We start from the raw sequence: 27,660 nt of genomic DNA, 5'->3' as shown, positions 1-27,660 counted from the left end.
ATTATTATTATTATTCCTGAGTTGACATGAGAGGATGCAAGAGAAGAACTCCCTTCCCTTCTTTATGTGACAACCAATTTGAATGGCTTTTAGGTGCCAGGTGGAAACTGTCTAACTTACCTGAGCTCTTGGTGATTTTTTACGTGGCCTTCTATTGTTTTAGTGATGCTTTCGACTTACCGTGTGTTGCTGTTCTTCTGTGTGCTGTCTTGTTTCATTGCGATGTTTTAACTGATATCGCAAGACCCCCTGGGAATTTTGTATTGAAGGCAGAGCAGAGATGTATGTTGCAATGAGCCAATGTGCTTTGCGTGCAAAGTGCTGGAGGTGAGCTTGGGATGGGAGCAAGCGCCATGTAGACTGAACTGGTTGTGCATCCCATCGCCTCGAAACGGCTTTGCACCCACACCCTTAAAAGTCATCTTGTGACATTCGCACTGACTGTTTAATTATCAGTACTGTATGAAACACACTGTCTGCTGTTGGTCACGCTAAGGGGAAGATGTTGAAAAGACTGCCTATAAACCTATCTCCTCTGAGGCGGAAAGGTGTGGCAAAACTGAAAAGCGATAGAACATCTTAAGAGAATCCATCCAGCGCACTTGTAAGTTTTATGAATGAAAGCTTTATAAGTGGTTATAAAGTGCTTCTAAATGAATTTTTTGAAAGGGGGCGAAAAGAACAATGAAGTTGAATGCTGACAGGTGATACAGGATCAAAAGCAAAAGGAAGCCTTTGTACCTTTATCACAGGATTTCTTTTTTCTTTCAAATATTTTTGATAGAGTGTTTGAAGACATATATTTTTTTAATTTTGTTTTTAAGAGACACTGATAGACATCCCGGCTGCTTCCCTGTAGAGCTGTGTAGCTTTTGTCATTTTTCACATGGCAGATTTGTGCGAAAACACCTACTTTAGGAAATTAATTTTACAATCAGATGAGAGTTGAAAGATGTCCTTTATGTTGTACACTGAACATAAGACAGAGTACACTTTGCCAACTTTTTAAACATTGGAACATCCCTTGTAATTTAAGGTGTTTGCTTTTAATCTGATACTTCTGCTTTTTTTTTTAATGAAGCAATTATTCATATACTCACAACAAGCTTTCTGTCTTTTATCCTCGCAGCTTCAGTGTATCATTTATTACAGTTCTTGCCATTCAGAGGAAATACTTTTCTGCTAGGAGTAGAAATTCTTTTATCACAGCTCAATTTTTCCTCTTCTGAGGCTTTTTCTCAGCAGTGGTTGGGGAGGAAAATACGTTTCTGAGTTTTGACTCTGAGGCACCTCCCCCCCCCTTTTTTTTAATAGAATCCTTCTGGTTTTTCCAGTCTGGGATATTTACAGTGGTAAATACCCTAGCCACATATGCACCATTATTTTAATGGTGGTATCATGGCTTCCCTGCTCATATTCTTCCCATCCTCCAAATCTGACTGATCTCCCTGATGTGTGGAAATGGCAAATGTTTGTTTTACTCCAGGAGCCAAAGAGAGTGACTTTCAGCTTTCTCAGAACATGCAATTATTGTGTTGCATTCCCTCCTCTGAATTAGTTGTTGTCTCCCACACACCAGTTTCACATGCCTCCATATAAAAACACAACTCCAGGGTTCCTTCTTCTGCCACCAGGATCCTGCTTCCTAGTTTTGACATGTACCCAATTATAAAGAACACTGCTCTATGCCTGTTTTGGAGCTCCTATGCTTTGTAGAGAGTGCAAAATGTGGTCTGAAGCTCAACATCAAAAAAACTAAGATCATGGCCACTGGTCCCATCACCTCCTGGCAAATAGAAGGGGAAGAAATGGAGGCAGTGAGAGATTTTACTTTCTTGGGCTCCATGATCACTGCAAATGGTGACAGCAGTCACGAAATTAAAAGACGCCTGCTTCTTGAGAGAAAAGCAATGACAAACCAATATTTTCAGTCACTATTGGCTCCCAAGGGGCAGTAGCAGCAGCATGGTTGCACAAGAGTATCCTGTTACCTATTCATACCAACCAAAGATGCAACAGAAACATTTTTGCACAATTGTCCCCTATTTGGAATACAAACAAAAACTATTCAGATTTTGCCAGGGAATGTCTGTACCACATGTACTTTCTCTTCCCCAGGATTCAAGACAGGAACTTGTTCTTACTGTCACTGCTCAGTCCAAGAATATGTGTATTATTAGATCATGGGTAGGCAAACTAAGGCCCGGGGCCCGGATCCAGCCCAGTTGGCTTCTAAATGCGGCCCACGGATGGTCCGGGAATCAGCGTGTTTTTACATGATTAGAATGTTCTTTTATTTACAATGCATCTCTGGGTTATTTGTGGAGCATAGGAATTCGTTCTTTTTTCCCCCTTCAAAATATAGTCCGGCCCTCCACAAGGTCTGAGGGACAGTGGACCGGCCCCCTGCTGAAAAAGTTTGCTGACCCCTGTATTAGATAGTCTCTTAGCATTTCTAAACTGCCCCCCCAAGTAACTCAGATATTCTCTCTATAAAAGCAGCTTCAAGGCTATTTTCTCTTAAGGCAGCTGCAATTTCCTAGCGAATTCAAATAGGTAATTAGAGCTCAGGTCACACCTATCCCTGTGACAGCCTCAGGGCAAGGAAAAGGTAAATGAAAGGAGATGAGGTCCTCTCAGAAACAAAGACCACGCTCACAGAGCAAAGTGAAATCCACGTATTCCAAGTCTTCAGCTTCGTTTACTGGATCTTGTTCAGCACAAAAATGGACAGAAGCCACAGAGCTTCTTGCAACCCGGAGCAGGATGCTCTATCCTTCAAAGGGCTGGCTCAATATTTGACGACAATTCAATCAGAACCTGACTGAGCTTGCCCAGTGGCTTCGGTTTAAGGGTAAGATTCAAGCATAGGCTGTGAGCCAAAGGCTCTTGAGTCCCCCTCTGGTTGTCTCCGGGCAATTTCAGATTGCAAGTAGCTACCAGGTAATTCGTTGTTTCCCCGCTATTGGAGTAAGGACATATTTCTGTTGCCTGTATATCTTTGCAAGATGCCATGTATAATGTAGGTTTGTTAAACAAAGGCACACAAAAGCTGCCACTCTTTCATAATAAAAATACGTTTGGAAACAAATAATAATAATAATAATAATAATAATAATAATAATAATAATAATAATTTTTTATTTATACCCTGCCCATCTGGCTGGGTTTCCCCAGCCACTCTGGGCGGCTTTCAACAGAATATTAAAATACAATAGTCTATTACAGTGTTTCCCAACCGGTGTTCCGCGGCACACTAGTGTGCCGCGAGACGTTGCCTGATGTGCCGTGGGAGGGAGGCGGGCGAGTCGGGCGGCGAGAGGCGGGGCGGCGGCGGCGAGGAGAGGCCGCCCAGCGCGGGGCTCTCGCCGTCTGCCTGCCTGGCTGCCTGCGTGGCGCTGACGTCACGGGGCTGTAATGTGCACCACATAGGCACACGCGGGGCGGCGAGCGAGCTCCCTCCCACATCCCATCGCCGGCTCTGCACCAGGCGGTAGAGCTCGGCGAAGTCGCCGCGCTGGAAGGCCAGCAGCGTGTGCGCCTTGGCCAGGCTCTCGCCCACCTGCGCCTCCGCCTCCTGGGACGCGCGCCCACCCCCGCGGCCCCCCAAACTTCGGAGCAACTCTCCAGACGCTTCTCCCCCGCCTCGGTCTCCCTCCTTTCCACTTCTCTTCCCCCCTTCCTTCCCTCTTTCTTTCTCTTTCTCTCCCACCCGCCTTTCCTTCTATTAACTTTCCTTTCCCCTCCCTTCGTCCTTCCTACTTTTACTCCTGGGCTCCTCCCCCCTTTGCGCAGCCACAAATCAATCTCTCTCTCTTTTTTCCCCTCTCTCTCTTCTTTGCTCAGACGCAAAAAAGCGCCGCTTTTTGGAAATCCGGACTGCTGTCCCCACTGAAACGATACTTTAAAAAGGAAGAACCCACTGGCTCTTATTTCTGTTTAAAGCAGTAGATCCCGAACTCTTTTGGCCCACTGCCCCCTTGGTTCCACATCCCCCAGTGTCCCCTATGCTTACTCTATAGAAAGCATTACAGGGGTTAACGCGGCTCGCTAAGGAAGATATTAATAGAATTCTGCATTTGGGGGGAGACTCTAACAGTCATCTACCATTACCTTCTATGCTGTTACTATTTTTTAATTTTTTTTTACATAAGTAAAAAGTGACCTTTCCCCATCTGGCATGGTGGTGTGCCTCGAGATTTTTTTCATGAAACAAGTGTGCCTTTGCCCAAAAAAGGTTGGGAAACACTGGTCTATTAAACATTAAAAGCTTTCCTAAACAGGGCTGCCTTCAGATGTCTTCTAAAAGTCTGGTAGTTGTTTTTCTCTTTGACATCTGGTGGGAGGGCGTTCCACAGAGCGGGTGCCACCATCAAGAAGGCCCTCTGCCTGGTTCCCTGTAACTTGGCTTCTCGCAGCGAGGGAACCACCAGAAGGCCCTCAGCGCTGGACCTCAGCGCTGGCAGAACGATGGGGGTGGAGACGCTCCTTCAGGTATACTGGACCGAGGCCGTTTAGGGCTTTAAAGGTCAGCACCAACACTTTGAATTAAGCTCGGAAACATACTGGCTTCCTTTTGTATTGGCTTCCTTTTGTAAAGATGGAAAGACAATGTATGGAAAATAATGAACTAAATAGGAAACAGGCTGGAGCAGAATGTAAAATATTACTTCACTGATTAATTTGGGGCTCATTCTAACAGTGGGTCTTCAAGGCTATGAGTCAGTCTACTACTTGTTAGATACTATAGGTGTTTTCTGGGATGCATTTGCTATGAAAGCCAGACCGTCTTAGTGCAAAAGCAGTGCAAGCTGGGTCCAGGACTTTTCCATGAATTCCCTCTTTGGCCTTGAGTGATCTTTTTCTCTGTCTAAAGCAGAGGAACACGTTTCTGCAAGAACAGACACACTGATATTTGCATAACTCTTTGCAAATGCAAAATGCAATCTAACATGCTCTTTTCTGTGAGTAAGCCCTACTGAACTCAATGGGACTTACTTTGGAGTAAACATACACTCTGTTGCGAACTGCCCTGGGATCTTCGGAGGAAGGGCAGTATACAAATTTAAAATAATAATAATAATAATAATAATAATAATAATAATAATAATACTACCTTGGGCTTGGTTGGAAAAGTACAGCATGAAATATAGTACATGTCCTCAAAAGCAAATAATCAATATGAATAGCAAAAGTCTGTCTTGTTTGGACACTTTATTTTAATCATACTTTTCTGTCCCCTTCCTCTCTCTCCCCCATTCCCAGTCCATAATCTTCATTCGGGATCATAATATCCGTGGCCAGGAAGTATCTGCATATATCGATTATGCACACCGGTTAAAGGTGGACGAGTTTGAAGTCTATTTCAGTGGCAAGAAGAAGCTTTTCCCCAGGCGCTCTGATCTGAGGTTGGTTGCTCATTTTCTTCCTATTTATGAAATACAGACGGTTAGCATAGCAAGTTTCCATTGACATCTGTGGGAAGGCCATGACCTGTTCTCAGATCTCTGCCTTTTTAGTTGGAACCATGCATGCCCATAGCCTTCTGGATGGTGGCCATTGACTTCAGTGAGAAGGTATCGATGTTAATTGTTCATACAACCGAGCTACAAATATAGTGGTACCTCGGGTTAAGTACTTAATTCGTTCTGGAGGTCCGTTCTCAACCTGAAACTGTTCTTAACCTGAGGTACCACTTTAGCTAATGGGGCCTCCCGCTGCCTCCGCACGATTTCTGTTCTCATCCTGAAGCAAAGTTCTTAACCCGAGGTACTATTTCTGGGTTAGCGGAGTCTGTAACCTGAAGCATCTGTAACCTGAAGCGTATGTAACCCGAGGTACCACTGTAATACAGTAACATGGAAACAACAGTAATCAAATCAAATTAACAGCAACACACAATCAATTTACATAGTAGCAAAGGGGCATGAGGACAGTCCAAACAACACATTACTAGTTGTTGTTTTTAAAAAGCCCAGTGGAAAAAGAACAGGCCCACCAGGAAACTGAAAAATGGGGAGTGAAATACAGTGGTACCTCTGGTTGCGAACGAGATCCGTTCTGGAGGCCCATTCGCAACATGAGCAGAATGCAACCCGCAGTGGCGCGTCTGTGCACGCACGGGCTGCGATTTGCCGCTTCTGCGCATGCGTGTGACGTCATTTTGCGCATCTGCTCATGCATGAGTGGAAGTAACCATTTCCAGTACTTCTGGGTCGCCGCAGGATGCAACCTGAAAAAACGTATCATGAAGCAAACATAACACGAGATATGACTGTACAGTTCTCGAGGGAGGCCATTCTAGAGCCTCGTAGCTGCAGCAGTGAATGCCTGCTTACCAACTTAACCTCAGACAGAGACAGGACATGGAACAGAGCCCCTTCTGAAGGTTTAATTGGTGGACAGTCTGATATGGAAACCAGTGGTCCTGTAGCTACCTGGGCCCAAGCCATTTACGAATTTTGCACTGGACTCTGAAAAAAACACACCAGGGAACAGTATAGCTGGAAGAGTAGTGGAGTAACATCAAGAATGTGGATCAGAAAGCTCTAACGCTTGCTTATGTGTATATGTCTGTTGCTTAATTTCTCATGCACTATTCAACATTTCCCCCTGCAATATAACCTGAGGCCCTTCTCCCTGTGCCCCCTTCTCAAGGTGTTCATAGGGTGGCAACACAATATTGGGCCTTTTTAGTGGTGGCCTCCCATTGGTGAAATGCTCTCTTTTTTCTCTTTGCTCTGGGTTTTTGGCCCTTAATTTGAATGGGGGCAACATGGCCTCTTTTTGGTGGTGTGGGATCTGTAAGTCCTGCCTTTTACCTACTTAGATATATTTGTGGGGGGTTTTTTAATTGGTTCTTAACTGATTTTAATGTACTAGATTCAGGTAGGTAGCCGTGTTGGTCTGACACAGTCGAAATAAATAAAAAAAATAGAAAATTGTCCAATAGCGCCTTAGAGACCAATTAAGTTGGTTCTGGGTATAAGCTTTCGTCTGAAGAAGTGTGCATGCACACGAAAGCTTATACCCAGAACAAACTTAGTCGGTCTCTAAGGTGCTACTGGACAATTTTCTAAATTTTTTATTGATTTTAATGTAGTCGCTTTGGGCCGCCCTGTGAGAAAGCAACTAACAAGTACAAACAACTAGAGCAACAACCGTTTGGTGACTTGCAGCTGAATGTGTGAACTTAAGTGTACTGGAAAACATTGTGCTTTGAAGTTTGGCAATCTATTTGTAGCATTTTATCTCTGAAAGTAGTTGCACGCATGCATGTCATGACTTAATCCTGCAGCTATGAAGTCTGTGAACTTGCCTTCAAAATACATATTTATTTCATATTCCTTTGCCAGAGCCTCAGATCCAATTAAAAGCTTATTCCTGGTTATCAAAAGCCAATGTAAATAGAAATGACCTTGCATATATTTTCAAAAGGCATTCAAGGCAAGCTCCCGCATTGTTGATTCTCTAGGGAAAAGGGAATGTACAACAGAGGTACAAGCACCAAAGTTGTTTCTCTGTGTGCCCTTGTTGTCCAAATTTAGCATGTAGATGGGATAATCATGAACATGTATTTGATAGAAAAGTATTTGTATTTAAGAGAAGTAGATCAGAGAATGTAAATGAGGAGGTGGTGGTCTTAAAGGTGCAGAAGACCAAAGCCTTGTACAGGATAAAGCCACAATCCTGATAGGGCTGAGTGAAATTATCTGAAAGCAGGGAAGAAACAGTGCAGATGGTGGAGCATTGGTCTAATACAGGCATAGGCAAACTCGGACTTCCAGATGTTTTGAGACTCCAATTCCCATCATCCCTGACCTCTGGCCCTGTTAGCTAGGGATGATGGGAGTTGTAGTGCCAAAACAGCTAGAGGGCCAAGTTTGCCTATGCCTGGTCTAATGTGTTCCCAGCCGTGTGACGTCACATGTGCCGGCCACCCACAATGTCGGCTGGAATCTGGTGTGCCTGTACTGTACCTTGGAAGGCAAGAAGGCAAGAGGGTCATTGTCAGGTTCAGTGTGAGGACCATAGAATGTTTAATCCTGTTTATAATCCATAAAGGGACGCGGGTGGCGCTGTGGACTGGCTCTGGGGTGGACCGACTCTGTGGTGACTGACTCTCGGGTTGCGGCACTCATCTCGCTTTATCAGCCGAGGGAGCCGGCATACAGCTTGCGAGGCATGTGGCCAGCATGACTAAGCCGCTTCTGGCGAACCAGAGCAGTGCACGGAAACGCCGTTTACCTTCCCGCCGGAGCGGTACCTATTTATCTACTTGCACTTTGACATGCTTTCGAACTGCTAGGTTGGCAGGAGCAGGGACCGAGCAATGGAAGCTCACCCCGTCGCGGGGATTCGAACCACCGACCTTCTGATCAGCAAGTCCTAGGCTCTGTGGTTTAACCCACAGCGCCACCCGCGTCCCCTTGGACGACAATATATAGGAGTTGAGGATTAGAATCACCCTTTCCACTCACTTTTATCAAGAGACTGGCGTTCCATATGCTTTCTGCTGATGTCATCATTGGCTGATTCTCCTGTCAAAGTTGTATGGCCCGCCCCCCATCCAGCCACATCCAGAGACACTGGGGAGCCCTTTTGTTTGAGTGCTGCTGCGTGCAAGAGGTGTTACTATCCTCTTTCTGCTTACATGTCTTGAACTGGAATGGCTGTTTAGCAAACTTCTTATCTTCCTAGCTTCTGTTCTTGGCAGCCAACAGTGGGGTACAATTCCCTCTTTGCACTCCCCCTTAACTGCTTTGGTTTGTTGTAGCAAGATTAAAGAGAAACCCAGCACAAACTCATAATGTCCCTGCAGTGCTCTTCTGAATTTGGAAGGTGTCCCCTTTCACATCTTTCTAGGGTCATTTCTTCTTCTTTTGTCCGTAGTGCCACTCTATGTGGACTGGGGCGCACACATTCACATGCACACGATGTTACCACAGTTCTAGCAAACTTACCAAGCCCCACCACATGGGCACAGGAACATGGGACAGTAGCAGTCCCAAAATTATTATGGGTGACGTGGTCAGATAAATTGTAAGGTAAAAAGGTGAAGGACCCCTGGACGGTTAAGTCCAGTCAAAGGTGACTAGGGGTTTGTGGCGATCATCTCGCTTTCATGCCGTTTGTCCACTGACAGCTTTCCGGGTCATGTGGCCAGCAGGACTAAACCACTTCTGGCACAACGGAACACCATGATGGAAACCAGAGCGCACGGAAACGCTGTTTACCTTCCTGCTGGAGTGGTACCTATTTATCTACTTACACTGGTGTGCTTTCGAACTGCTAGGCTAGCAGGAGCAGGGACAGAGCAATGGGAGCTCACTCCGTTGCGGGGATTCGAACTGCTGACCTTCTGATTGGGAAGCCTAAGAGACCACAGTGGCAGCAAATGCATCTCATTAAATCAGGGACAGGGAATCTGTGGCCCACCAGACTGTAATTCCCAACATCCCTGACTATTGCCCATGTGGTCTGGGGCTAATGGGAGTTGGAGTTCAGCAACATTTGAAAGGCCACAGCTTCCCTGCCTCTGTATTAAGCAGTCTTCCTCTACGTTTCTCTGGTTCCAACTGCTTCTGCAGAAGCAGCTTTTTTATTGAAAAGATTCTGTCTGAATAATATTGTGCACATGTGCATATAAACTCTCTTTTGGCATTCAGGAGCTTATTGTTGATTAATATACCCGGTCACTGATTAATAATGGTGACGTCTAAAAAAATATGAACATGCCCCAAAACATCAGTATATTTGTCTTTTTGAGATACTGAAGGAGAACTTAAAATCTAATTAACAAAAAGAGCCAGTCATTGTCAGAAGGAAAGGCGTCTTTGAACATTTTCTCTTAAACTGTTTATAAGAGGGAAACACCAAAAATAGTCTCACAAAAATAAATAGATGTTTCCCTCGCTGGCAGACTTCACTGATCAAAATTTGCTTTTTCCAGTAGGGGAACTGCCACCCCCCCCCCCGGTGATTTTGGTTGGCCTCATCTGCACCCTGTCCTGATCCACAGTTTCCTTTCTGAGATGTGGGGACCAGAATCGTGCGCAAATTTCCAAGTGTGACCACATCATTTATTTGTGGTTTTATGATATTGGCTGTTTTATTTTGGATTTGTTTCCCAGTGATTCCTAGCATGGAATTGGCCTTTTCTCAGTTGCACCACTCAGGGTTCGCATTTCCACTGAGCTATCCACCATGACCTCAATATCCCTTTCTTCCTCAGCCATTGCCAGCCCAGACCCCATTAGTGTATATATGCAGTTGGGGGATTTCTTTGCCCCCAGATCCATCAGTGGACACTTACTTGCATCGGACCACATTTGCAATTTTATTGACTGTTCATTCAGATTGAAGATTCCTCAGAGGAAAGTGGGGTTGAGACAGATATGTGCTTGTTCCGGTTATACACACTTTGACTTAGTACCAGGAGTGTATGGTGATGAATGGTTCTGCAAAAGATTTAGAATCATAGAATTGCAGTGTTTGAAAGGATCCCAAGGGTCAGTTCTTCCAATTCCCTGCAACGCAAAAATCTCAACTAAAGCATCCATTACAGATGGCCATCCAACCGCTGCTTAAAAGCTCCAAGGAAGGAGAGTCCGCCACTTCCTGAGGGAGTTGGTCCCACTGTCAAACAGCTCTTACTGTCAGGAAATTCTTCCTGATGTTTAGTTGGAATCTCCTTCTTGTAACCTGAAGCTATTGGAGTCCTACCCTCCAGAGCAGGAGGACACAAGCTTGCTCCATGTTCCATGTGACAGTGCTTGAGATATTTGAAGATGGCTATCATATCTCCCAGTCTCCTCTTTTCCAGGCTAAACATACCCAGCTTCTTCTTCTTTTATTTTTTTTATTTTTTATTAAAAAAATTAACAATTTCAACACAACAAATTATCAAAACAAATCAACTTCATTATTTATCCCCCTTTTTTGCCCCCACCTACCCAATGAACCCTCCCTCCCTCTCCCCCAAAACTTCCCTCAGCTCCTCTCTCTGATTTCTCAACTCATGTTGTTCTTTGCATACTGTCAAATTGTATACATCCTTATATTATCTATCTACTGTATTAACCCTCAGTAAATTGGTGTATGTTTATTCAAAACCTGCCAAGGAGTCCGGGTCATTTTGTTGTCTTTTTAAATAATTTGTAAAAAGTTCCCATTCTTCTTTGAAGTCACAGTTGTCCTTATCTCACAATTTGCATGTCAGTTTCGCCAGTTCTGCATAGTTCATCCATTTCTCTTGCCCCTGTTCTTTCGTTGGAGTTTCCTCGTTCTCCCATCCTTGTGCTATCAAGACTCTTGCTGCTGTTGTAGCATACACAAATAAACATACCCAGTTTCTTCAACTGTTCCTCATAAGGCTTGAGGCCTCAAAACTCATAAAGCCTCAAAACTCATGGGAATTTTGTTCGTTTGTTCGTATGTACAAAATTAACACACACACATACACAAAGATATATATTCTTTTGGCGTACAATGCCCTTGCCATCCCAGTGTAATTTTAGACAGTTCTGGTGTTTGTGGTTTTCAAATGTGGTGTTTCAAGGATCCGGAACACGCCCTTTCCACTTCCTCTCCTTGCCACATTCATTGGTAAACAGAAACCTTTGTATTTAGCTGAACATTTATTTTCATTTAACCCGGGGAATATGATAAGTAGTCGTCCTTGCAGACAAGTGGTGGGCAGAAACAAAAAAAATGCCCTCACACCCCAAGAAGAAGAAGAAGTTCTAATATAAAGTATTTGTGTATTTTCTGAGGGCTCTGTTTCAGCATACCTTCAGGCTATTTCCCTTGCTAATGAACTCATGTGTGTCTGAAATAAAATGACTGATGCTGAAAGGATATTCTAAAGTAAGACTTCAATCAGTGATAGGATAAACCAGTAATATTAAGGCCACGATGGAAACACGAGGTTCAAACTGGTCTTTTGCCTTGGGACACTCAGAATTATAATCTGGATGTAGAACCCAAAATGGTGGGGATTTTCCCCCCTTTCCAGCAGGGTTCCTACTCCCTCTTAATGACATGCTCTTGGGAAAGTATTTCCTTTTTAGCCACATTAAATTTGTTGCCCTTTAATTTCACTGGATGCTTTTCTGTGCTTATAGCTACGGAGGATGCATAGGTCTTTTGGCTGAAAGTTTATAGCAGGGCAGACCAACTTCTGGATTCTTGTGGCTGCTCTGTCCTCTAGTCTATGGTCCAGATGCCAGATGTGTGTTTTGTCACACGGCCTAAACATCTTACGGTTGGTTGGGCTATGTAATAAAGCTGGCACCATTTTAGAACAAGGACTTCGCTGTTCAAGAACACAGACTCCTGCAGAGAGCAGGTTTGAACCCTCCACTCCTTATGGGTAGGGACCAGTCATACCTGTTCTTTGCAAAGTATTTATTATTATTATTATTAGTAGTAGTAGTAGTGGTAGTAATAGTAGTAGTACACTATACCGTATTTTTCGCCCTATAGGACGCACTTTTTCCCCTCCAAAAATGAAGGGGAAATGTGTGTGCGTCCTATGGGGCGAATGCAGGCTTTCGCTGAAGCCTGGAGAGCGAGAGGGTTCGGTGCGCACCGGCCCCTCTCGCTCTCCAGGCTTCACCGACCTCTTCGCAAGCAGCGGGAGCCCGTCGCTGGGCTCCCGCTGCTTGCGGAGAGTTGCCTGCATGCTGAAGCCTGCGGTGCTGAGCTCAGCACGTCCAGGCTTCGTGCACCTCTCAGCAAGCAGCGGGAGCCGGCGCTGGCCTCCCACGGCTTGCAGAGAGCTGCCTGTTTGGGGGCTGGGGTCAGGGGAAGCTCGGGCTTCCCCAGCCCCGCGCCTGGGGGGGGATAATTTCCCCCCCTTTATTTCCCCCCCTAAAAAATAGGTGCGCCTTATGGGACGGTGCGTCCTATAGGGCGAAAAATACGGTAATCTTCTCTCCTATAATTTTCACATATTTCTAAGACCACACCAGTTGGGTTTGTTTGTACAGCCATACCTTGGGTTGAAATAGCTTCAGGATGAGTATTTCCGGGTTGCGCTCCGTGGCGACCCGGAAGTAACGGAGTGTGTTACTTCCGGGTTTCGCCGCTTGCGCATGCGCAGATGCTCAAAATGACGTCATACATGGAAGCGGCGAATCATGACCCGTGCATGCGCGGACACGGGTTGTGTTCGCTTCAGGATATGAACGGGGCTCCGGAACAGATCCTGTTCGCATCCAGAGGTACCACTGTATATGTGCCATTTTAAATTGCCTACTTGCTTAACACAGCTTGAGAAATATAACTCTCTTTTCTCTCTCTCTCCATCCTCTTTCCAATTCGTAATGGAATCCATCATATCTTTCGGAATCTTGATTTTAAGACGCTGCAGTGGAGAATCTTGCCACAAGCTTTGGAAATTGCTTCCAATGGTTAATTAGCCTTACTGCTAGGCATTGCTGATTTCCACATCTTAGCTATCAGATTTTGTCCAGCTTTTCTTTATCTGCTTGCTCAAAACAGTTCTGAGCCATCACCTGTGATCTCTTGCCTAGATAAGATTAATCACAACCTGACCTTCCCTTCCCTTCAGTAAGCTAATTAGATTGAACTCTCTTAAACTCTCAAATCAGATGCCTGCACAAAGAATCCAGGCACCATGACACTTAATTATTATTACAACACATACAAACCACAGCAACATTAAGGCTTTCTTTCAGATGGAAGCACATGACTGGTGAGTTTGACAATAATACCAGGGAAGGACCTAGAAAAGATAATTCAACAGTCGGTCTGTGAACACATAGAAAAGTGATTATTAATTGACTGAATATGCTGAATTAGACAGTTTATCGAGGGGGGGGGGATAAACCGAGAACTGAATTTGTATCAAAATGAGAGGCCTTCAGAACATATCTTAAACAAAATTATACCGTGTTAAGATCTGTAGCAGCTTTTGAGTGATCCCGGCAATTTTTAGCAATTGCTTATATAAACATAAATTGATATATACATTGTGAAAATATTAACACAAAAAATAGTATTTTGGTGTGGCAGTAAAGTAAAAGGAATAAATGGGGATTCGGGTATAAAAGATAATGAGTTTTTTATTTTTATTGTAACATGAAATTGCAATCACAAATTTATGTCAAACTTTTCATCTTAATAACAGATTGTGTAAGTTTTATTATTTTTATTTTCCCTCCCCCTCTTAAGTTGTACCCTTTTTCGGTATTGTTTTTTGTATTATTTTTCTTGTTATGTAACAAGCAAGGAAAAAAATAAAAATTATATAAAGAAGAAGAAAAAGAAAAAAAGAAAAGTGATTATTAAGACCCAGTAAGGGTTTCTCAAAAATAAGTTATGTCAAATGAATCTCATTTCTTTTTTCTTTTTTTTTTGATAGAGTTACAAGCTTGGTGGATCAGGGGGGTGCTATGGGTATAGTGTATCTTGATTTCACTAAGGCTTTTTGACAAAGCCCCCCACGATATTTTTCTCACATCCCAGATTGCAATGCCACCATCAAACTAAATGTCTCTGACTTATGCCACATATCGGCACCATTATTGAGGGAGTAGGTGGCATCTCAGCACAGTGCTGGGTGATCTGGATTCTACCTGAAACTTTATTTTGAAACTGGATGTCTAGCTGAAACTTTAGCAAAGGTGCCAGGTGAAGCCCTTCCTCTTACAGTCTCTCACCCTGTCGCCACAGAAGCAGACAGCATTATTCTAATCGGATCAATCTCGTACATGACATTACAAGATATTTCCTCATACTGGGAGAGGCGTATGCCAGCTAGGAGATGGCATGGAGAAAAGTGTGATTCAGAGTGTGACTCTTCTCTGACTGAACTTGCAGGGTTTCCCTTGCCAGCTATAGTACATAGAACATGGCACTCATAGGGTGCTTTCTCCTGCCACCCTTGACAGCAGGAGTGTGTGCCCCACTACCACCTTTTTACCAGTAGACCTGTATCACTAGACCTCTTCTGCCACTACCCTTGGTCAAAGCAGTTTCCTCCCATCCAGCATCTCAGGCATTAGGAAAACTGACCTGTGAATTTTTGGAAGTACAGTGGTACCTCGAGTTAAGAACTTAATTCGTTCCGGAGGTCCGTTCTTAACCTGAAACTGTTCTTAACCTGAGGTACCACTTTAGCTAATGGGGCCTCCCGCTGCCGCCGCACGATTTCTGTTCTCATCCTGAAGCAAAGTTCTTAACCCGAGGTACTATTTCTGGGTTAGCGGAGTCTGTAACCTGAAGTGTCTGTAACCTGAAGCGTCTGTAACCCAGGGTACCACTGTATAGAACTAGGCATCTGTAGCAGAACTGTGAAAAGATTAATTTTTCGCTGTGGAAATTAAGGCATCCTGGTTGTCTCAGATTTCCCCATTCTGTGGGATAATTTCTTCCCTCCGAGGCTGTCAGAAGACACTAAACCATATGTTAAGAGTGCCACCCAGGCCAGGTTCTCCTCCCCAACAGAGAAAGAAAGATTTGGACAATTAAGAATTTAATGTAATAGTCATATTTTAAATCCTTTGGGCAATTCCAAAGGGTCTTGCATTTGATGTATATGGTTCCTTGGGCTTCATTTTCTGTGGTATAACACTCCTTTACAGCATTATTTATGTGCTGTAATATTCATTTGGTTCTAGCCTGTTAAAGGAAATGACTTTATTAGCACAGGCATTTGAACTGAAACACGGGCCTGGAGTCTGGGCTGTAATTTAATCCATTTCTCCTCTGCTAATTTGTGTAATCTGAGTGGGTACAAGTACAATTCTGTTTTGTCAAAGAGAATACAATGTTTGCTTGGACACCTTCAATGTCGCTTGGAGACCTTCGGGTGACAGGCAACTAATAAGTCAAAGAAATGAAATGAAATGAAATCATATCCCCTTTCTTTCCCCCTCAAAAGAACCCCTTATTTGAATATGTCATTTATTTATTTGTTTATTTCATGTACCACCATCACCAGTAGGCCCCATAACAGATTACATCAATTAAAATATAGAGCAATAGGATAAAAAAGCAAATGGAATAAAAGCAATTCCATAACTCTTATCGCACAGAAGGCGGGGGGCAGCGAAGCAGCATTAAATTGTCCATCAGTTCCATGAAAACCCAATTGTAAAAAGCTGAGAATTCTTCACCCCACGTATTCTCCAAAGGTGTGTCTTGACCTGTTTCCTAAAAGTTTGGTGAAGAGGCTAGGCACACCTTGGAAAAACGCCCGGGAAGGCCACCAACTTCCCAAGACACCGGGGCGTCTCTCCGGTGGACACACTCTGGCTCTAAATCTCCCTCAGTCCAGAGAGACTGGTAATAAGCGACCCCTCCCTTCTGCAAGGAGCACACTTTTCTTCTGGCATCTCACTGCAGAAGAAAGAGTCAATCAGTAGCTCTAAACTACTTTATTTTACTGTCTACATACAGAGACTTCATCAGCATGTCTGTGCTCTCAGCACCAGTACAGAAGAGCATCACAAACAGAAGTGAAACTAACTTCCAACAGTATTGAGACTTCCTGTCTCACGTTCTCTCAGACACTCACATGATATACACACAAAACATAGTGCTACTACTGGAGCAGCACGGATGGATAAAAATCCTAACGGGGGAACAGGATTAAATTGTCCATTAATTCCATGAAACCCCAATTGTAAAAAGCTGAGAATTCTTCACCCCACGTATTCTCCAAAGGTATGTCTTGACCTCTTTCCTAAAAGTTTGATGAAGAGGCCAGGCACACCTTGGCGAGGAGTGAATTCCATAGCTATGGAGCCACCTTGTATTGGACAGCCTCATGCTCAGTTGCCTTCTTCCGCCTCTACAATGTGTAGTATAATTCTTCTTATCATTATGTTGTTGTTGTTGTTGTTGTTGCTTAGTCATTTAGTCATGTCCGACTCTTCGTGACCCCATGGACCAGAGCACGCCAGGCACTCCTGTCTTCCACTGCCTCCTGCAGTTTGGTCAGACTCATGCTGGTAGCTTTGAGAACACTGTCCAACCATCTTGTCCTCTGTCGTCCCCTTCTCCTTGTGCCCTCCATCTTTCCCAACATCAGGGTCTTTTCCAGGGATCTTATCATTATACTGAGTGTCAACACACTTTCAGAAGTGGCCAGTCCAGCATTTCTTCTGGTTGGTTGGTTTGCCCCAGGTCAACCTCCTCTCTGCGCCCCAGACAGAAACAGTGACACACCTGCTGGGAAGTTAACGGAGTGTCTCCACCCTGCCCAGTGGCCACTTCTGCATGTTTCTTCCTTCTGCAGAATCTAATGGATGGCCTCTATGTCATACATCGTAAACAGAAACAAAGTCAAGTCCCACCAAACTAAGAGAGGTGATTATGAACAAACTGAGATCTGAACTTCCAAATAATGCAAATTGACTTAACATAAAGCTGGTAGTGTGGAAGTGTTTTACTAATATGAACAATTATAAGCAGGCAAAATATTAAAAAATAATCCACTTGGCTCAATAAATACAAAATGAAATACAACCAAACCTGTTCTGACCCTGTGGTCTTCCTTGGATACCAAGTTTTGATCCCAACTGGTACATCATCAGCTTTATTTTAGAAATTGCAGCACTGAAATCTTTTCTGATCTAGCAGTCTTAAATCCAACAGCAAGACAATACTTAGGGAGACAGATTACCATTATTATGAGTTTCAATATGGGTCCCAGTCCTTATTACGCAAAGCTGATAAAGCGCTTAGTTAACTTGTTACGGTGAATGCTAGGAATTACTGCTGATGAAACAGCCGTTGCCTCTTTGAAATGAAATATATACAGCAATCAGCTAATCGAGAAGCCCAGCAAAACTAGACTAGCTACTTTCCAAGTACAGTTCCAGATATTTCGTAACAGAAAATTCAAGTGGTGAAATTTTGAGACTCGGCATTTGGGCCCACCAGTCAGGCCCTTGACCTTCTCCCTACCAAGAGTGACATCGTGAGGCTGTTCACATGACTCCACATAAGTTAGTTGTGTGTGAATGGGGAAAGGCTGGGATTGCAACATCAAACCCTGCCATGGGCACATCAACATCATCATCATTTTTAATTTGTACAGTGGTGCCCCGCAAGACGAATGCCTCGCAAGACGGAAAACTCGCGAGACAAAAGAGTTTTCCGTTTTGGAGGTGCTTCGCAAAACGAATTTTCTATGGACTTGCTTCGCAAGACGACAATGTCTTGCGAGTTCCTGCTGGTTTTTTTTCCTCCCCCCTTTTTCTAAGCCGCTAAGCCGATCCGATCAGCAGATAAGCCGCTAATAGCGCTAATCCGCTAATCCGTCAATGGGCTTGCTTCGCAAGACGAAAAAACCGCTAGACAAAAAGAATCACAGAACGGATTCTTTTCGTCTTGCGAGGCACCACTGTATACCGTCTTTCTATCTCACAATACTCAAGGCGGTTTACAAGCTGAAGAAACAAAAAATGTACATCTTATAACTAATGCAATACAAAAATGTGATAATAAAATATAGCTTTAAAATAAGCATCAAATTGTTACATCTTTCGTTTTGTGTTTGGACCATTTGGCGAGGCCTCACTGTCATTGCCTTAGGATTTTCCCAGAGTTTCCCCCTGAAGTTATGATGGGGCGGATTGTGCTGCTGACTGAGAGGAGAATACCTGTTTGGACCAATGCAGTTATAAAATACTATGTTTGCCGTGAATTAAATAGTTGGACCATTCAGCAATGTCATACATTCTTTAATCTCTCCAATATTTATTTTTTTCTGACTTCTTTCCAAAATCAAAAGCAACCCAACGAAACATGGTTGGTATCAGGCCAAGGGTTTTATGCTTTTTTATTTTATTTTTAATAATGGGCATCCAAGAGAAGAAGTGGTTTAAGAGATTGTGGGAGGGAGGGAAGCAGTTGTTTCCAGAATTAAGAAATGCTACTTAATTCTTCTCATTGATAGGGCATTTCCACAATGATTTTTGCTCTTTTTACGAGGAGTTCTGGGAAAGGATCCCTCCTCCTCCACTCCCACCTAATTAGTATCCAGAGAATATGGATTTAGAATGAAATTCCAACTTGCTCTAGTAACAAGTTTTGGAAATGAAACAGCAGAGCAGAGATCCAAGCTGGCGGGCAGGCCAGGCCAAAAATGCATGTTTGTGTCCTGCGTCTGGGTGATGCACCTGCGTCTATACATTACAGCCACCACAGTGGTGGGGGGGGAGGGGAAATCCCTGAATGCTGCTTCTCATTACATCCCTGGATCAAAATGTTCCTAGTAACGATGTGGTCAGAGGCCAGTTTTCTCTGCAGCACTGGTATGCCCTGATGTTTGCGGGATACCGATTCAGAAACACTGCGAGGAGTTCAGACGCTAAGATAAACGTCTGGTTCTTTGGATTTATTATTGCGGCACCTCAAAATGACAATGAAAATAATTTGAGAGAAATAATGGAGAGGTTAGAAAATAACAGAAGTCGGGAACAGAAGGTCCTTCCATTCTGGCTTAGATCCCATTCCCATGGAAGTGGTAAATCCAGTCCTTTTTTTCTGGGGGGGACGCAGAGGTATGCATACCCCTAAACATTTTGTGAATCTTTGTACTTTTGTCAATTTACTGTACAGCGGTACCTCGGTTTACAAACTTAATCCATTCCGGAAGTCTGTTCTTAAACCGAAACCATTCTTAAACCGAGGCGTGTTTTCCCTAATGAGGTCTTCCGCCGCCGGTGCCCTTCCACTATTCGGATTCTGTCCTTACACCAAGTAAAGTTTGCAAACCGGGACACTATTTCTGGTTTCGCGGAGTTCTTAAACTGAATCGTTTGTAAACAGGACTGTTCTTAAACCAAGGTACCACTGTATTTATTTTTCCCCATTTGAACTATAAAGTGGTCATTTTCTTGAGTCAAAATGAGAGTATCCCTAAACATTTTTTTTAAAAAAGCACTGGGTCAATCTGTATCGGTCCTGGGCCACTTCAGACTGAAGTGGGGGGGGGGCCTCTTACAACTGAATACTCCACATACGAAAAAATGATCCCTTCACACAATAAACTGGAAGTCAGCAGGAAGGTTCCAATGCAGCTTTCTCCTGGGCATGCATGTTTTTAACATGCAGGGATTATATATTACAGTCGTACCTTGGATTCCAAACGTCTTGCAAGTCGAACGTTTTGGCTCCCGGCCGCCGCAAACCCGGAAGTGAGTGTTCTGGTTTGCGAACGTTCTTTGGAACCCGAATGTCCGACAGGGCTTCCACGGCTTCTGATTGGCGGCAGGAGCTTCCTGCAGCCAATCAGATGCCGCACTTTGGTTTCCAAACATTTTGGAAGTCCAACAGACTTCCAGAACGGATTCCGTTCAACTTCCAAGGTACGACTGTACTTGGAGAAGCATTCAGACGTGCATTCCACTTGCATTCTGAAGTGGTGCAGCCCATTCACATGTTTATCACCTGAATGTGAACTAGGCCTCTAAAGTAGGGTCATCACCTAAGGGGTGTTCAAATGAGCCCCCTCATGTAGTCAGCGAACAACTGGGGGTAGTGAGAATCTTCCTGCTGTCCATCCTTATTCTTCCAACATTCAACTTAATTTGATGGCACTAGGTTCTAGAATTATGAGAGGAGAAAAACATCTGTATTCACTTTCTTTACACCATCAGGAAAAGCTTTCTGAGAGTAGATTCAGGTAGGTGGCAGTCGAAATTTAAAAAATTTAAAAATGTCCAGTAGCACCTTAGAGACCAACTAAGTTTGTTCTGGGTATAAGCTTTCGTGTGCATGCACACTTCTTCAGATACACTGAAACAGAAGTCACCAGACCCTTGTGTATATTGAGGGGTGGGTGGGTTGGGGTTTTTCTCAGAAGGGTAGTAGGAGATGGGTGATTGACTCAATGGTTATGGTAAACGACAGCAATTAGTCCTACAGGAAAAAGCAAGAGGTTGCTGAATTACAACTTATTACTATGATTCTGTAATATACCTGCTGCTTCAGAGAAGCAGACACGGAGCAATGGATCCAAACTACAAGAAAGAAGATACCACCTAAACATTAGGAAGAACTTCCTGACAGTAAGAGCTGTTCAACAGTGGAATTTGCTGCCAAGGAGTGTGGAGGAGTCTCCTTCTTTGGAGGTCTTTAAGCAGAGGCTTGACAACCATATGTCAGGAGTGCTCTGATGGTGTTTCCTGCTTGGCAGGGGGTTGGACTCGATGGCCCTTGTGGTCTCTTCCAACTCTTATGATTCTATGATTCTATGACCTCTGCCATGTCCCCTCTTACTTTTGTTTTTATAACCCAAAAAACCTAAGGTTGTAACTCTTTATGGTGGAGTTGCTCCAGCCCCTTGACATTTTTGCTGAACTCCTTTCTTAATGATCCCTAAAATCATTGTGTGTCTGTGTTTTGGCTTTGCTGTTTTTAGTTTGTTCATTTGTATTTTATCAGTTTGGATTATTGTTGTTGTTACATTTGCATTTATATTTGTAAGCCGCTTTGAGCAACTCCTTTGTGGAGGGGGAAAGCGGCATACAAATGATGATGATGATGATGAACTCACACCATTGCACCTGATGTGTTTTGACTATACAGTCATACCTCGTTTTGCGGCCGGGATCCGCAAAAGTTGCAGACTTGCTGTATATCAATTTGCCTAATGTTGCTTATAGCTTCTCTGTTAAGTTCTCTGTTTGCAAAGGGAAAGGGGCAACAAATAACTCTGTTCTAGGGAAATGGCAGGAGCTCCATAGCTATGGCAAACATTTTCTGTATATTGCACTGGGAGCTGTAAGTTCAAATCCCTGCACATCTGGAGCAGAGCATACCTGCCTCTATAAATATTCCATTTAGCACACTGGTATTCCATACTGCGCATAGCAATACCTCTCTCAAAACTTCCAATAATCAAATTACACTTAACTGCATTAAGCAGACATCGAAAACTAGGTGATTACATCAGCTACATAAACAAAAACACACAAGAATCTAATTTGACTCATTGTGCAGTAGAACAATTCCGAAGCATGTTTTTCTTAATCCTACAGAGTGGGGTTGTAGACTGCCAAAAGACAATTAACCCCGCTGGGGTTTAATTTTCCAGTCATTAAATTTGTGTATTGAATTTAGTCAAGTTCCAAATTCTTCTTTTGGGAGTAATTTACTTTCTTTGTGCTTTAAAAGGGGGAAAAAAGGAAAATGATAACTCTACCTCCATAGGAGACATGTTCCTATAGTCTGCGTGTGTTTTTTTACTCTACCTTTGCCTTTCTGCCTCTATAATGATGAAGAGATAAATATATTAATAAGAAGCCTTTGCTAGTCCTCCTAGTTTCACTACCTGTCCTGCAGCCCCTCATACTTTGTCATTGACTCTGTTGTCATATGAATCTGTCCTGCTGTCCTGACTTAGTTGCCTACAAATTGATAGTCTTGACATCTTAAACTTACCTATTTCCATCCTGACTTCAGATATTTGTTTTTCTACATCCGCCTATAGTGGCTGATGTCCATTGGGGCTGGTGGAGTGGAAGGCGGGTAGACTGATCCAGTAAAAAAGGTAAAGGTAAAGAACCCCTAGACGGTTAAGTCCAGTCCAAGATGACTATGGGGTTGCGGCGCTCATCTCGCTTTTCAGGCCAAGGGAGACGGCGCTTTCCGGGTCATGTGGCCAGCAGGACTAAACCGCTCCTGGCGCAATGGGACACTGTCATGGAAACCGGAGCGCACAGAAACACCGTTTACCTTCCCACCAGAATGGTACCTCTTTATCTACTTGCACTGGTATGCTTTCGAACTGCTAGGTTGGCAGGAGCCGGGGCAGAGCAATGGGAGTTCAGCCCGCTGTGGGGATTTGAACCGCCAACCTTCTGATTGGCAAGCCCAAGAGGCTCAGTGGTTTAGACCACAGTGCCACCTGCTAATCCAAAGCCGACTACAGGCAGGGAGCCAACTACTTCTATTCTCCACCCACTCATGGACCCTCTCCTAGTGGCAAAGGCAAGAATAGGTGTAAACAAACGGCACACAAGACAGCATTCTGGGATTTAAAATTGGCCGCAACTTTATTGATTTCAGATGTTAGGTAGGCTTTGACTCAGGTACTGGGTGTATATCTATTATCAGCCTCCAGATGGAAGGTGGAAGCTTGAGCGTGCCTAGGATATGGACCACAACAAGATGGCGGTCAACGGAGGTGGCCCTTCTCCAACCGCTGCTGGAAGCTCTGTGGCCCATCTGCCCTAGGCTTGGCTTCTAGAAAGAGACTGCCACTTAGGGATACTCTGAGGTCACACCTGCTTGAGGTTGGGGTGATGCACCAATTCCCCCCAATGAATTGGGCCATTTTTGCCTGTTTTTACGACTATATAATCCGCATAATGTAGATGATTTAGACATCTTCCATTGATGTTGATTCCTTTTTTCTGACCATTCCTGCTTTTTAAACACACCTCTGAATACAGTCAAATAAATATTACATGCCCGCTCAAACACCGGGTTGCATCCAGTCTTATTCTTACTCAGAGTAGACCCTGTGACCTTAGCGGACATGACTTACAGTCATTAATTTCAGTGGATCTGCTCTGAGTAGTTTGATACAACCCTGTGTTTATCGTCAGAGACTCTCCTCCAGATAGTTCCCTCGCTTCTCACAATACAAGTCTACACTTGTTTACTCAGATGAAAGTCTCACTGTGTTCAGTGGGACCTGCTCCCCAGTAAGTGTGTTTAGGACTGCAGCCTCAGCTATGACACTCTGTCTGTGGAATGCACAATCCACGAAGGCTCATCTGGGGCCAACTTTAATGTCATTCTGACATGTTTGTTTGCCCAGGCTTTTAACCAGGAATATTAATTTACTGTTAGCTGCTTTTGCTGAAATTTTACATCCTTACTCCACTCTCCTTGTTTATTTGTGAGTTTATACTGGTGCTTTCCTATTCTGCTCTAATAGTTTGACTGAAGGGCACTTAAAATATTTTAAAATAAATCTGTGCTATTGCATGTCACCTGACAGATGCAGGGCCATTTCTCAGACTGAATGGCAGCAAACCTGGCTCTTGCCTCTGAGTAAACAGCACAGGCCTAACTTCCATGCATGTCAGCTGGTATCAAATGTCAAGCCGAGAGCAAACAGCAAATATTTGGAGATCATCAAAACTCAGATGAGGATTTTTTCAAGCCACATTTTTGAGAGCAAATTCGTTTCAGCTGTACCACAGATCACTTGAGGACACAGTCTAAGATGCTAAATCAAGGATCTGTAGCCCTACAGCAGATTATTGATCTCCCTTGCAGCCTCTTTTAACAAGTAATGCACTGAAGCTTTTCCAAAACCACCAGGAAGTGACACATTCTTAGTAAAGCTAAAGCCTAATGAAGATGTTTCTTTGATACAATCCGGATTCGTGAGCACTGTGGCTTAAAACCCAATGAAATTAGTGGAACGACTTCAAATGGGGCTTATTTCTTCCTGGTTCCCCACACCCATAAAAAAATCCTTTTTGCTTTTTTTTTTAAGATTGAGTCATAATAGTGCTTGACACTCTCTCTCTCTCTCTCTCTCTCTCTCTCTCTCTCTCTCTCACACACACACACACACACACACACACCATTTGCACTGGAACATCTACAGCGTTTGAACATGCTTCAAATCTAACAAGATAATGCACCCCAAGATGGAGTCTCACATTCGTGGATAACGCATGTGCATAATTTGAGCATGGAACGCTTGCCCTGCAACAGAATCGAGACACGAGAGGATTTGATTTAGGCCCCAGGCCTTCCTGGAAGTGTGGATTTGGGGAGAGATCAGTTCAACCCTTTGATCAACACCACTAAAAGACACTTAAATATACACACGCATGGATAGTGGTGACAACATATCCTGTGCATTTTGAGAGATGATACTGCAATGATCATAGCTTCATGGATTCTGGAGTCTACTTCATACACTAAGCAGGCTCTCTGTCTTATTCGGCAGAGGAGCAGAAATGCACCACCATCTATAGACAAGGTACTCTGCAATGTGGGTGCAGTATATGTGTCAAGAACTGATTCATGTGATCTTTCATCCTCACTTATACAAGACAGTGTGTAATCAGTCTTATGTAAAGGTAAAGGACCCCTGGACGGTTAAGTCCAATCAAAGGCGACTAAGGGATTGCGGCGCTCATCTCGCTTTCAGGCCAAGGGAGCCGGCGTTTGTCCACAGACAGCTTTCCGGGTCATGTGGCCAGCAGGACTAAACCGCTTCTGGTGCAACGGAACACCAGAGTCCATGGAAACGCCGTTTGCCTTCCTGCCACAGTGGTACCTATTTATCTACTTGCACTGGCGTGCTTTCGAACTGCTAGTTGGCAGGAGCTGGGGCAGAGCAATGGGAGCTCACCCCGTTGTGCAGATTCGATCCCCCAACCTTCTGATCAGCAAGCTCAAGATGCTCAGTGGTTTAGACCATCACCACCCACATCCCATAAGTCTTATGTGTTGGGTGAATGTTAGCATATTCCACCATGGTCACATGATACTTTGAATACATAGTAAGCTGCATGCATGCCCACTTCTCAGACTCATCTGCAACTGGCAGATGGTATTAAGGCTATGGATTGGTCAGGTATGGTAGAAGCACTCGGAGCCAAGCCTTCTACTCTTGTTAAGTGAAGAGAGCAATACCTTCTGTCTACTTCTCCTTGGGTTGGAGGAGACATATAAAGTCTGTCCAAAGAATTGGACTATTCCTAACATTAGGAAGTACACATTCCAGGGAGCTGGGTTTGAACCCCAGCCATGGCTTGTGAAGTGGTCCTTGAAGGCATCTCTCCAGGTCTAGAACAGAAGCCTCTTCCTTCTGTGGTTTGCCAAACCCCGACCTTTAAATGTATGGTGTGTATAACATTTGAAGCTGCAATTTTGTGTTCGCGAAGCTGTTGCTTGCCCTGAACCTTTGTGGAGAAGAGGAACTGTAAATCATATAAAGAAGACTTATAGAGGCAGCAAGAAGTGAGTGGTCTCCCCTCAATAGGATGAAAACGACATTTTCAAGCAAAAGCACTGGATTTCCTTTTCACCCAAAGTGGCGGAAGTGTTTGAAACAACAACAAGGGAGAGGAAAAACCCATTAGCTTGGCTGGCGATTAGAAGTTTTGTGCACAATTCTGCGACTTGAATCTCTCCGGATGAAACTTCTTCAGTGCCTAAGGAGATTAGAAGGGGAAAAGCAAGAAGCCCCTTTGAAGAAACCACAGAACTAGAGGGAGAGATGTGTATATTATGTGTGGCTTTGAAAACATGCCTTCAAAAAGATCCAGAGTTTCCATCTTGGAGAGCTCATCAGCCTTTGATCAAAAAGACTGATTTATTCATGGATGTTAAATGCTGCTTCCTTAAAAGGGGAAATCATTCATGAAGGTGGCCCAGCTCCAAAAAAAGTTTTAAAAAAGAAACGTATCAGAATCAAATTGGCCAGGATTGTCACAGAACTGTGATACTTCCTTTCATATTTACGATTCCCTGTCCCCCAAGGTCTTCCTGCCTGTCATCATGGCTCCAGCGTACCAAAGTCTCAGAGGTTTGGTTTTGCCAGGACTTAATCTCGGGCTTATTATGTACTTCGCAAGAAAGGGACCTTTATTGCATATGTATACATAAGGTTGTTGTAAAAGAGAGTCACAAATATCTGTTTGGCTATCTGTTAAGTCTCTGATTGTACCAAACATTGTGCATGACCAGTATACCTGAAGGAGGGTCTCCACCCCCATCGTTCTGCCCGGACACTGAGGTCCAGCGCCGAGGGCCTTCTGGCGGTTCCCTCATTGCGAGAAGCAAAGCTACAGGGAACCAGGCAGAGGGCCTTCTCAGTAGTGGCGCCCGCCCTGTGGAACGCCCTCCCATCAGATGTCAAAGCGATAAATAACTACCTGACATTTAGAAGACATCTTAAGGCAGCCCTGGAAATTTTTAATCTGTGATATTTTACTGTATTTTTGGTCTCTATGGAAGCCACCCAAGAGTGGCTGGGGAAACCCAGCCAGATGGGCGGGGTACAAATAAATTATTATTATTATTATTATTATTATTATTATTATTATTATTATTATTATTATTATTATTACCAACCATTGTTTTCATGAATCACTTAATTGGCACATATATATTTATTTATATATCAGTCTGCAGGCACAGAACAAGATGGTAATCAGGTGTTGGGTGGGCTTCTCAGCTTGCTCTGGGAAAACAAGGCACTTAGAACTGCTTCCCAGGTTAAAATTTCAGAGCTCAGGAGTGTCAGATTGTCCAACAGCCATAAAGAAGGTATCTGTGGCCGCTCTATAGCTTGCAACTTGCAGTGGCATAGTGGAGAGTGGGGCCCACAGGGGTGGTTGCCCCAGGAACAAAATTGTTAGGGGTGCAAAATTTCGACACCCAGTCAGGGGTGAACGGAGGCATCATGACACCCGGGGCAGGGCATTGCTACGTAGGGTACACGTGCGGTGTCACTACGTACGGCACATGCGTACAGCACATGCACTGCTCGCGGCTGCAGCCACGAATGGAGGATCTTCCACATGCGGCTGCAGCGGTGCAATGGCTGCTCATGCCGCTGCGAGCCCCCACAGGGTGCCTTCTTGTCACCCCCGCCCCCAGACATGGCACCCGGCACGCACCGCCCACCCCCCGTTGCGA

At 44.1% G+C, this 27,660-nt stretch overlaps 1 protein-coding gene across 1 annotated transcript in view; it reads left to right on the top strand.

Moving 5' to 3' along the window:
- CFAP299 (cilia and flagella associated protein 299) overlaps nt 1-27,660 on the top strand; it is a 341,489-nt gene that overhangs the window by 287,430 nt on the left and 26,399 nt on the right. The window contains exon 4 of the mRNA XM_081207447.1: nt 5,266-5,408. Within this exon, the coding sequence (XP_081063573.1) occupies nt 5,266-5,408 (143 nt within the window). The remainder of the gene's footprint in view (nt 1-5,265; nt 5,409-27,660) is intronic.

Source organism: Podarcis bocagei (assembly GCF_964188305.1).
Source record: "Podarcis bocagei genome assembly, chromosome: 9".
Lineage (NCBI taxonomy): Eukaryota > Metazoa > Chordata > Lepidosauria > Squamata > Lacertidae > Podarcis > Podarcis bocagei.
Note: the sequence above shows the minus strand (reverse complement) of the source record. Positions and strands in the feature narration are given on the sequence as shown.